Below are 12,639 nucleotides of genomic sequence, written 5' to 3'. Positions count from 1 at the left end.
AATTATTTGATTAAAGTAATCTTGAAAAATGTGCTAGAATACCTACTTCAAAAATAAAATCTTATCTTTAAAAGGCCAATCGATAATACTGCTTTTTTTTTTTTTGTCATGCAAAGACTACAGGCACTTGCAAATTCAGCTGTTTTTAATATGAGATTTATAAATTGTGCACAAATTCTGAATATATATAAAATAGAAAAAATTATATATATCTATATATAATATTTTAATATAATTAATACGAAATTAAGAAACCCACTTTTCATTTGTGACTACTTGTAAATAATTTAAGATTTAGTGGTAACTAAATAGATATCATCAATTATAGATATCAGTGTTACTAAACCTATGGTTATTTGAATGTTTAGAATATTTACTGGTTGGTAGAAAAATATTTTGTACACAATCTTACATTACATCTGTGTATTTGTGTGTGCATGTAATTGTTTACACCTTTGTCAACACTGCCACTAGAAAATACCTGACACTCTAAAATGTTTCCTTCAAGATAAAGCAAATATGACACCCACACAATTTTTATGGTTTATCAGCTTGACACTAGGGGAACCATCATCCAAAGATTAGTGTTGAAGGAGTGGCCACCTTGTTACAGCAGTAGCTGTAGCCACACAAAGTCTTAAATGGAGAGGAAGACATCTTAGTGTAAAACCAAAGATATTTATGTAACAGGTTAAGAAGGCCCGCTACTATTTGCAAACCAGTTCAGTTTCTTGGTCCAATGCTGAAATTTTGTCCAGCCAGCCATTTAGGGGGAGGAAAGTGGAAATATACACTGTGAACCTTATATAGCCATATGTACAATAATACATTATTAAAGCTAAATCCAAAGGTCTTCATAACGACTTCTTCAGTTTATTATCAACGTGCATAACTGTATTCAGCAACTGATTTCCTAGTTTGCATTCTCCTTCCCACTGAGCTTTGTGGGCCTGATGAGACTGTAATAAAAGATATTTCATTAGAGTAGTTAATCATCTTAAACTATAAGCAGAAAAATTAATAAGTAAATAACTGTGTACCAATTCTTATGAATAAAAATGACAAAATTTTCCTGTGGGGAATTCTGAAATGCATTGCCAGAGGAGTAAAGGTAAATCTTGAAGAATGAAAAAGGTAGTAAACCTCTGTATTTGCATAAATCTGCGATATATATTTTTGCATTTCCGAATAAATTCTTCTTCTTCTTCTAGAATAAAATGTAAGGAAATTAAGTTATGTAATCAGTTATCTATGTCAGCATAGCTCTTCCTACATGCATCTCTTGCCATATTTCACAAGACTTGCATTCTGTGCCATGTGATACCCTGGTATTGAATATACCCTTGATATAGTTATCTTGAAATGTATGCTTCAAATCACATAATTTTAATTTGAATGAATCAAAAATATATTCAGAATATGAAAAACCAAGAAAAGGAGTCATTTCTCCAATATATTTCCATGTGTTATAAATAGATGCTTTCAACAGAAAGATTAAAAATTTCTGGCTTCTTCAGTTCCAAGAATACAGAATACAGCCTAGTTTCTTACTACAAAGTATTTCTTGGAATGAAATACTTCCTAGGAGGAAAACCTTTTGTGCATTAGGAGCAGGAAAATGTTTCTGTAGGGGATTTCTGTCATTGTATTTTTTTTTCACAACATGCTTTATCAAATCTTAAGGTGAGCAGATAACGTGAACTTCATCTATATGGGGCACATGGGAAACATCTGAATTGAGAATACTTAATTATTTATTTATTAAGGGATTATAAGCTCTCTTCTTATCATAGACATTCTGACAATATATTTATATTGGCAGCCTTCTTCACATTGAATAATATATACAATATTATTAATTTATTAACATGTGAAACATGCACAGTACCTATGAAGATCACCCAAAAGGTTATCTATCTTGTTAATAAAGAAACAACAGAGCTTAATTTTTTTTCCTTCAATATATAGCTCCTTGAGTTCAATACAAATCTGCCATCCTGAGGACAAAGAGGAAATACCTGGGAAGGGGTATCTTCTTGAAGCTGTAATCTCTCAGAGCTTTTGAAACTTGTGTACAGGAGCTTATTATGAAGAAGCAAGACACCTCATGTCAAATTTTCTCTTCTCTGCTCCTTTACAGACCTCTTCATTCACATATCCAGTTATTGTTTTCTTATGTGGCATGTAGTCTATCAAAAGAACTCTTTCCATATCCCAAAAAGTAGTGCAGTGACTTTCCTAGTGGAGCAAGGTGCCTCCGTAGCCAGGTGGGCAAGAGCAGCAGTGCGTAGCACATGCTTCTTGATTAGACCGGGGTTTGAGCCCGTGACCACCAAATATGGAGGATGCAGAAAGATCAGGGAATGACCACCGCATATCCCTGGAGAAATATGGCCTTGGTTGCTAATGCTCCTAAAAACCAAATAACAACAATCTAGTGGAGCAGCAAGTCTTGAATTTTTTGCCAGTAGTGACCATTGCATGAATTCCTGTTGTTTCTGGATCTCAGTGATGAATCCATGCAACATGACACCTAAACTTGTACAATGATAAAATTTATGTGCTACATATATTCCAAAATGCTGTCTGCTGACAAGAAAACTTAACTATGAGAAAGTTAAGAATATGGAAGTTTCTGTCCTTGTTCCCAAAGTTGAGATGTGCAATGTTAGTTTCGGCCAAAATGACTATGCAGCATTGCTTTTATAGTATCAGAAATTAAACTAGTCAGGCATTTAAATTTAAATTTAATAAACTTTTTTAGATCTATGAAATTTCATCTTTGTTTCAAAAGTGGCTGCAAACAAAGTATCCATTAAAGTAAGAACTGTCTCATTTTTCTAGTATATGTTTATTTGTGTGTCTAACTATTGTACAGTTTATAATAGATGGCAGCATGAAAACAGAACATCACACCTGTTGACTTCATTTGGCAAATTTAGACTTATGAAAGCTGAAACTGAAGAATTTTTATGGAATTCAGATACAGAAGTTTATAAAAATTAAATCGTGTGATACATAAAGAGATGCAAAGCATAATTTTGCATTAAAAAAAATAATAACTGGTATTTTTTAAAAAAAATTTTTAAACTTCCAATTTCATTTTTGAAAATTTTACTCTAGAACTGGGAAGTATAGTCAAAATAAGTACAAATTAATATTTTAAAGCACTTGCATACAAAGTTTATTTTTATAAAATTTGAAAAGTCCACATCATTCTCCACAGAGCCTGCTGCTATCAAAAATCACTGTTGGCCAACCATTTGGCCACTCATGCATTTAAATTCTGACAAAAGTGATTTAAATAGGGAAATATCACTTTAAGAAAAATATTTATTAAATGTAAATATCAGATATGTTTTATTTTTGATATTATTAAAGCAGTGCAGCATAAAATCAGTTGCATTCAAACTAAAATTCTATATCTCATCTTTAGGCAAAAGGACAATGTTTCCAAATCACTTTACCTTTTCATAATCAGTTCACTCATCAAGATGAAAGGGGCCTTTTGGAATATTCTCATCATATAGTAATTTAGGCATCACATTGCACAATAGAAAACAGACTATATTTTCTATCGTTGGGCACTGTGGATGTTTTGTGTGTTCATAAACTGAATAATGTTAAGTATTATTGCTGGTAAAGGATAGCGAATGCTTATATTATTGCTGCCAATATCTATATTGGCAGTATGTTCACAACTTATAAGAAAAACTTATTCATTACCGCAACAACCTGTCTTATACTATTCCCAGGCAGAGTTTTAGTTCCCCACTACAAACATTTTTTCCATATGCCTGTTATAAATGGAGCTCACCTTAAAGAAAAATAAATAATATATATATATATATCAAAATAATATAAAACTTTCTTCTGATGGCACACTTGAAGTTCATGAATCTTTAGCATTTCTGCATAATAGCATCCTATTACTTAATGCTCACTTTCTTATAGATGCTTCAAGTGTATAGTGCCTTGACCACATCTATAGTCTTTGCATAAGCTGTGGTTGTAGGGAATAATATACTACTTTATGTCACATGTGATGTTCCGTACATAAACTCAAATGTTTCTCTTTTCTTGCTTTTTAATTTTGACACTTGGCAGAAGACAGTATTCTGAAAACTCTTTGTTATGTAACAGTTTCCAATCTCTTGTTTTGGAGATTTTTCTATCAAGACTTATCCGAGTGGTCAAGAGCGCAGTGCAGTAGCACATGATCTTTGAGAGGACCAGGGTTCAAGCCTGTGACTACCAAATACAATTAACGTTTGTACTTATTGATTTATTGTAAACTCCACTGACCTGGTGGTTGTGCCAGAGTATAAACAAGAACATATGGCTAATTGTCTTTCGTCAATATTATGGTTTGAAGGCAAGTACCGTAAATATATCGATCATACTATATTAAAAGAAAAATTGCTAGTTTAATTAATAAAATTAAACAGTACATAGAGTACATACTTTTAACTTTGTAGAGTTGGAAAAAAATATCAGGGGTAAAAAGAAATAAATCAGATAGATCAGTAGTCTTCAACCTTTTCTTGCTAGACCCTATAAACAATCTGTATTCTCTAGGATCCCAGATTCTGCACATTCTTTTTCTACAAAATGAGGAGTTAAATTGAAAACTAGAATTATTTTTTTTACCAATAATTGACACTTTTTCAAAAAACCTTTACCACAGTTCAGGCACTTATTCCATCAGTACATTACACTTTTCATACCCTGGTCATATGTTGCTGGGTTGCTTCTGTCACTACTTCATTGACTTCACCTGGATGGAATCTATATCCTGTCAGATCATTTTTCATTCTTCCAAAGACACGAAAATCACAGGGTGACAAGTAGAGACTGTACGGAAAATGCTCAGTCACTTCCAGTATAATTCCTCAATGGCTTCCATAGTGTTGAACACAGTGTGTAGTCACACAGTCACATAAAAAAAAATGACACTGTCAGTCAAACACATTTGATGGCATGCTGCAGATCTTTTACTGTTATTGCTGTAAGCACATCCATGGCTGATAATCAAGTTTTCTGGCCAGCTCAGCTGTATTACACTTCCTTTACAGTAATGTCCATTAGTTCATTGATGGGCATGATATAGAGTAGTCAACAAACACCTCATCCATAATGGTAGTGAATTTCTATTGGAGGTGTTCTCCACTGTAAGAAATCAAATAACACTGTTGCTGCCATTTGGATGCACTGGTCTGTATAAAGTTTCCAAAAATAAGCAGAGAAGACTTCAGTCTGTCACACGAGTACGGGTAGTATCATGCAATACCTTGTTTTCAGGTGAAGTTTCATCTGGATGGAACTGTAAATGAGCAAAACTTATGGTTTTGGCAACAGAACCATTTTATCAGCTTCAGAAAAAAAAGTATCCACAAAAGGAATATGAATAGTCCTGACAAGTCGTGGCTTAAATGGACTCTTCTTCAATAAAACTGTTAACTTACAAGTGTGTAATGCATCTGCTTTACAACTTTGAGTTAACAATATCTGCATATCCTTCAGAATAACTTTCTACTTCAGCTTATGAACTCTGCTTCCTGTGAACAACCAGTGTTTTATGCTAGATGGCACCACACTACACACAAAAAAAAATCAGAAAGAACATTAGCTGTGACAGATTTTTTGTCTGACAGCAATCCAACATAGCATTAGCTGTGCTGGATTTTTTGTGTGTAGCATGGTGCCATCTAGCATAAAACACTGGTTGTTCACAGGAAGCTGAGTTTATAAGCTGCAGCAGAAAGTTATTCTGAAGGATATGCAGGTATTGTTAACTCAAGTTTGATGCAGGTGCATTACACACTCGAAAGTTAAGTTTTATTGAAGAGCACAATGAATATTTAATAAAAGAATGAGTTTATCATGAAACATTTAAATGTGTCAAAATTTATGTCACTCAATACAAATCCTTGAAAGATGTTAATGGAACAAACACCAGCTGGAGACCATTAGCACAATGGGTAACAATAATTTAACATACACATCTGTACCTTTTGTACTATTAGTCTAAATATATTTCGATTTTTAACTGAAGCCTGTGCCTGTAATCTATCACATTTTAAACTATACAAAGATACGAAAAAAACAAAAAACAGATACAGAAAATTATAGTTCATACTTACTGCAGCCAGATCTCTTCTCCAAATACTATTACACTGTCCATCACACATGGGACACGGACGCTGCATAGCATACCCACCACATTCTGCACAGTCTAAGGACACATGATCTACAAACCAGCTAACACCACATCTGCAATAGTTCATAAACCATACATCTAACCATCAGAAGTATTATGACTGTTGTAGGAAATTTACAGCAGAGTAATATGTCACACATTTAAGAGAAACTAACTTTAAAAAATGCCATACATCTAAAATAAGAAGTTTCATCACAGTAATTTAGAGAACATTACTTAAATAGTAAAGGAAGGGGGTTTTTGCTTTTGTAAAAGGGCTACAGTGATCACAGAGAGTTCTTAAATTCTATACAGTGGAACCAACCAATGATGTTACCATCAGCAAATTCTAAATGGGAAGCATTCAAGTAAATAACCATAGAAGCTAGCAGGCTTTCATACCAATTAAAAAATACTGTTCAAGGCTTAGACCTAAATGAATGACTGTAGATGATCATTCTCAGATAGCTGTCAAACTAAATGAGTATCTTGTATGTACATTCACCCATGAGGAGTTATTCAAAGAGAAGAGTGCCAGATGTTTATCAAATTCTAACAGGGAGTTAAATGATTGTGTAATAACTGAGAGCAAAATGGAGGAGAAACTGTTAAAGTTAAACATAAGAAAGCAACCTGGGGTAGATGGGATCTATCCAGTTATATTAAAGGAGGTGGCAAAGGAAGTAAGCAAACCCTTAGCCATAATTATGAGAACATCCTTGGACTTGGGAGAAGTCCCCACGGACTGGAGATGTGCAAATGTATCTCCAATTCACAAAGGAGGATCAAAGAGTAACAAGAGTAACTACAGACCTGTTAGTTTGACTTCTGTTCCAGGGAAAATAATGGAGTCACTGGTTAAAAAAGCACTGCAGAATCATCTAGACGTCAGCAGTAATAATTCAGACACAGCGTGAGTTTGTCAAGTGGAAGTCTTGTCTGACCAATCTGATTGGATACTATGATGTGGTCACAAAGGAACTGGATGCAAAAAACAATTTAGATATCATATACTTGGATTTCAGGAAAGCTTTTGATAACGTTGCACATGGAAGACTACTGTACAAATTGGAGCAGTATGGCATTAAGAGCAAGTTGCTAAAATGGATAAAATTATGGTTGAGTGAGAGAAGATAGAGTAGTAAATCAAGCTTAATGTCAAAGTTTGCAGATGATACAAAGGTTGGCAAGGTTGTTAATAACAGTAATGACAGTATGCTGCTGCAACAGGATCTGGAAAAGTTGGGTAGATGGGCTGAGAAGTGGCAACTGAAGTTTAACCTTGACAAATGCAAAGTACTGCATATGGGTAGCAGTAACCCCAGAAAAATATACCAAATGGGTGGTGTTCCACTCAGGGTAGTGGAGAATGAAAGAGATCTGGGAGTAATTGTGCAGTCGGATATGAAGTTTTCTGACAGTGCAAACAGGCTGCCAGAGTAGGTCATGGGATCTTGTCAATGATATACAGGAATTTTGTGAGCAGGGATAAGGAGGTGATTATCCCCTTATGTAAGGCAATGGTCAGGTCACACCTTGAGTCCTGCGTACAGGTCTGGAAGCCTAATTTTAGGAAGGATGTAGAGTTGCTAGAACAAGTACAGAGAAGGGCAACAAGACTGGTGAAGGTAACAAAGGGGTGCTCTTATGAAGAAAGGCTTAAAGTCTGCAAATTGCAGCTTCTGGAGACTAGGCACCTGCGAGGTGATCTGACTGAGGTGTATAAGGGCTTGAATGGACTGAGCAGGCTCAATGCTGATGGAATTCTTCCTTTTGCTCAGATTACAAACCTGATTGTTATTTGTTGTTATTTGGTTTTTAGGGGCATTAGCAACTAAGGCCACATTGTTCTGGGATATGCGGTGGTCATTCCCTGACCTTTCTGTATCCTCCATATTTGGTGATTACGGGCTCAAACCCCGGTCTAATCAAGAAGCGTGTGCTACGCACTGCTGCTCCTGCCCACCTGGCTATGGAGGTGCCTACAAACCTGAGAGGGCATAGATTCAAAATAGATGTGAGGAAGTTTGCCTTTAGCCAGTGAGTAGTTGATTGCTGGAACAAACTTCCATCTGTTGTTGGGGAAGTTGGTAGCTTAAATAAATTCAAGGCAGAACTAGACAAACATCTGGAATGAATAGATCTCTGAGCAATGCTAACAGGCTGCCAAGACAGCTCATGGGTTTTGTCTATGATATACACAAACTTTTCTAGTAGGGACAAGGAAGTGACTATCACATTGTAGTAGGCAACAGTCAGGTCATATCTTGAGTACTGCATACAGGTTTGGAAGCCTCATTTTAGGAAGGATTTAGAGCTGATGGAACAGGTACAGAGAAGGGAAACGAAATTGGTGAGAGGAACAAAGGAGTGCTCTTACCAAGACAGACTTCAGTTCTGCAAATTGCAGTGTCTAGAGATAAGGCACCTGTGAGGTGATCTGAATGAAGTGTTTAAGGCTTTGAATTGATTGAGCAAGTTCAATGCCGATGGAATTCTTCCTCTTGCTCAGACTATACACATGAAGGGGCATAAATTCAAATTGAGGAAGGATTGTTGCAGTGTAGATGTGTGGAAGTTTGCCTTCAGCCAGTGGGTGGTTAATTGCTGGAACAAACTTCCATCTATTGTTGTGGAAATGGACAGCTTGAATAAATTCAAGGAAGAACTAGACAAACCATTGGAGGGTATGAATAAGTGAAATGGGAAGGGTTTTTTTTTTTTTTTTGGCTGATACTGTATAAGCTTCCTTTCTACATCATTTGCCACCATTAATATTAATACTAAATATTTTCATTATTTTCATTCATTCATTAATGATTTTGCAAGCTGAGTAGCCAAATGATTACTCATATTTCCATTTTGGCATTTTAGTATTTTTAGGCCATAAGAGAATCTCTTATTCAATTCATGGAATAAGACATGGCCTTAAAACACTAAAACATTAAAAACTAATACAAAATAAGTGACTGCATTTGATATACTGTGATTAGTTTATAAAGCTTTTAATATCTATTTAGTTTTTATGTCACATAATGGGGACGATAAAGCTAGAAGAGATATTACAAGGTGTACTGAAAATACAGAATGAGGTGGGGGATTATGTTCTCAATTTTTTACTTTTAATGAAAACACCAAACATAATGTATTGAAACCTATAGTACTTGATACTACATGTAAGTTGAAGGTTGAGAAGATGAGAGTCATTAATGTAGTTTTCCTCTTTTTAGTGGAGTCTAGAAGCCTGAGAGAGGTTAAGGAAGCACTGCCATAGGATGTGGGAACAATATTCCATTGTAGGACAAATTTGAGATTTGTACAGAGTGAGTATTAGTAGTGGCAAATGATGCAAGAAAGCAAGCTTATAAAGTCAGTCAAAAATAAACTACAACCTGTCCATCATCTCCAATAATTCATCTTGTTCTTCCTTGAATTTATTCAAAAACCTATCTCCATAGCAACAGATGGAAGTTTGTTCCAACAATCAACCACCCACTGGCTGAAGGCAAAAATTCTATATATCTATCCTTCCCAATATGAATTTATGACCCCTCAAGTGTAGTCTGAGCAAGAGGAAGAATGCCATCAGTACTGAGCTTGTTCAATCCATTTAAAGCCTTAAACATCTCAATCAGACCACTTTGTAGGTGCCTAGTCTCCAGATGCTGCAATTTACAGAAGTGAGAGCAAAAACTATACTGTTATGGATGTTTTGCACCAGAGCTCTGAATAGAATGCCAAAACACTGTTCTGGTTCATCATATCCATCAGTAAACACATGTATATATGCATTATCCTGACAAGTGCTTGGTTTGTTTAAGTTTTTTGTTTTGAGCCCTGTTTTGCAACAGTAATTCATATAGGGTATTCTTATAAGCAAATATAAGTTCTTTAAGTCATAACCTGAAAACTAAGTTTTTAAAGGGCTAAATAAACATCGGGGATATGTTTTTTGATTCTCAGGAGGTTTCAGATTTAAATTAAGAAAGGTTATATGCATTAGGAGTAATAGCCAAGGAATAATAAAATGTTTATTAGGATCCTTCATTATTTTGCCAAGCCATGTGATTATTTATAACACACTGATAAATGAATCATCAAGTTACTCACTTTAGATGACTCAGCACAACATGAAACATACTATGACAGATCACTGTGCCATATGAGGATGAAAATGCAACATTTTATAAATGCAACTGACTGCTCCTGTAACTTCTGACTTCATCAAATAGCTTTTGAATTACCTACTAGGAATGAGAATGAAAAAAAGGTATCAGGTTTTGCTTTGACACTAGAGCATTCATGGCTCAAGGAGCAACCTGCTGATGGTCCTGTGTCATATTTTGATAGAGAGAGAGAGAGAGAGAGAGAGAAAAAGAGAATTTCTCATGTTTCAAAGCAGTGAGCAGTCGCACAAATATAAGAACAGCAAAAAACTGTATAACCTCTCTGAAGGGAGGGGGGATAAAGCAAAAAAAAAAAAAAAAAAAAAAAAATTGAGTTTTTAGTATAATTAAAAAAAAATTGTATAACAATAGCATGAAAAATTCATGCTATTGTTATACAATTAATTCAATAAAATTCAATTAATTAGTAAAAATTCAATAAAATGAAAAATTCATGAGAAATAAGTGGTTCTAGAAAAGTTTTTAATGTGCTGAATTCAAATTTGAGAGCTCCAAAATTTTGCATCGGCCACCATTTGAAGGAAAGAAATGAAAGATTATAGAATAAAATTTAATTGTAATTAATAATGTAAAAAATCAAATAAAAAATATTTTTGTTCATATTAGCATATGTGTGTGAAGTGCATACTGTCTTCATGTACATCCATAAACAGATGTGTAATAACTCAACTCCCAGTGGATGGACTGTCATGCAATTTTATATTTGGCTCTTATGAAAAGACTTGTCATACTTTCCCAAATTTCATTAAAATCAAAAAAAAATAAAAATGCAGTTATTATTTCTTTACTTTACACATATCACATAAGTTATCCATATACTGCAGCTAAAGCACCGCATATGTTTATTGCCGTGTACAGAAATGAAATGTCCTTAGTTCGTGCATAAAAATTTTTACTTTTTGTTCTTTTTTTGTTATCAGTTTATCAACTACATAAATCATGAATTATTACTATTTGTTATATTAATCACAACAGAAATGTTAAACATTATATTTCAACTGTTATTAAAATCAAGGAAGAAACAAGCAAATGCATTATGAAAGTCTGGACAATATATCATTTGCTTAATTAATCACAGGGCTTGAAAAGTGTTACATTTAATGTGTATTTACCTTTTGCTTCTATTAATCACAGAAAAATTCAATTAATTTAATAAGTCAAAATTTAATGCATCTGAAAAGTAATACAGTGTACATTAACTAATTTGTTTCCTTTTATAATTGACACCTGGAGCTTTTCTGATCAACATTCAATAACAGTCTGTCAGTATACTTAGATTCTACCATACTTGGTAATGCTTTTCCACAATGGATACCTTTTATTGATGAAACCTTTAGCCATATTCATTACTGACATCAAGCAGATCTGATGGAGAAGAAAATCAGAATGCAAATATAGAAAATGAATATTTAAAGACATGTTGAAACCCAGAATTAAAAAAAAAAAAAAAAAAAAAAAATTCAAAAATTGTCGTTAATTCATTTTTGATGTAAAACCTATCATCTTCTACATCTATTTATGCATCACTTGATTCAATTTCATCAACTTTTGGATCTGAATTCCAGCTTTTGTGAACCAAAATTGGTCAAGAATTGCTGACAGGCATAACTTTCTACAATTTTAAAAGCTATTTTCCTGCTGCCATCCATCATACACTGTGTTGACAATTACTTCGAAATGCAGATAAGAGATGGCAGTGTATACTGAAAGATTTGTAATGCACTTTGCAATTTTTATTTGAAATTGCCTTGAGAAACGTATGCATTCAAGGCCCATGCACACATAAAAAAAATAAATACATACATACATTCTCATGGACAATTTAACATTTTCTGGAGGGTTACAATTTGAACATAAGTACTCAGCCTGATTTGATATATTCTAGTCTTTAAAAAGACCATTCAATTCTGATTGTGAAACCAAGTTTGATGTCACTGATGTAGTTGGCATAAAAGTGTATACTAATTGATCCTCATCAAAGCTGATCATCCGTTTTATGATAGATATGATTTTTACAGACAGCTCTATTAAAAAGTATGGAAATTTTCACAAACTGATAAAATGACAAAAAGGGGACGTATATGGCTTATAAGCCCAGATATATAAAATTAGTATAAAAAAGTTTATCTAACATGACATACTGTCCACTAAGATTTAAGTCTGCCTTGCATATGAACTTTTTTTTAAAAAAGAATACTAAACTTATAACTATAGTACCAACTTAATGATTCATCGCTAACAGAGTCAGGCGTC

At 34.0% G+C, this 12,639-nt stretch overlaps 1 protein-coding gene across 3 annotated transcripts in view; it reads right to left on the bottom strand.

Annotated features, from left to right (window-relative positions):
- Window positions 1-238: 238 nt before the first annotated feature.
- LOC150077817 (uncharacterized) overlaps window positions 239-12,639 on the bottom strand; it is a 143,433-nt gene continuing 131,032 nt past the window's right edge. For 2 of the 3 annotated variants that reach the window (XM_090384229.1, XM_090384228.1), the window contains exons 3-4: window positions 6,144-6,273; window positions 239-959 (exon numbers count right to left, since the gene is read on the bottom strand). In XM_090384229.1, coding sequence (XP_090240355.1) covers window positions 855-959; window positions 6,144-6,273 — 235 coding nt within the window. In that variant the 3' untranslated portion in view covers window positions 239-854. The remainder of the gene's footprint in view (window positions 960-6,143; window positions 6,274-12,639) is intronic. The other variant, XM_090384227.1, reaches the window with a different exon arrangement.

This window comes from Mastigoproctus giganteus, chromosome 11 (genome assembly GCF_048544385.1).
Source record: "Mastigoproctus giganteus isolate SK-2022 chromosome 11, ASM4854438v1, whole genome shotgun sequence".
Taxonomy (NCBI): domain Eukaryota; kingdom Metazoa; phylum Arthropoda; class Arachnida; order Uropygi; family Thelyphonidae; genus Mastigoproctus; species Mastigoproctus giganteus.
This window is presented reverse-complemented; position numbering and strand designations above follow the sequence as displayed.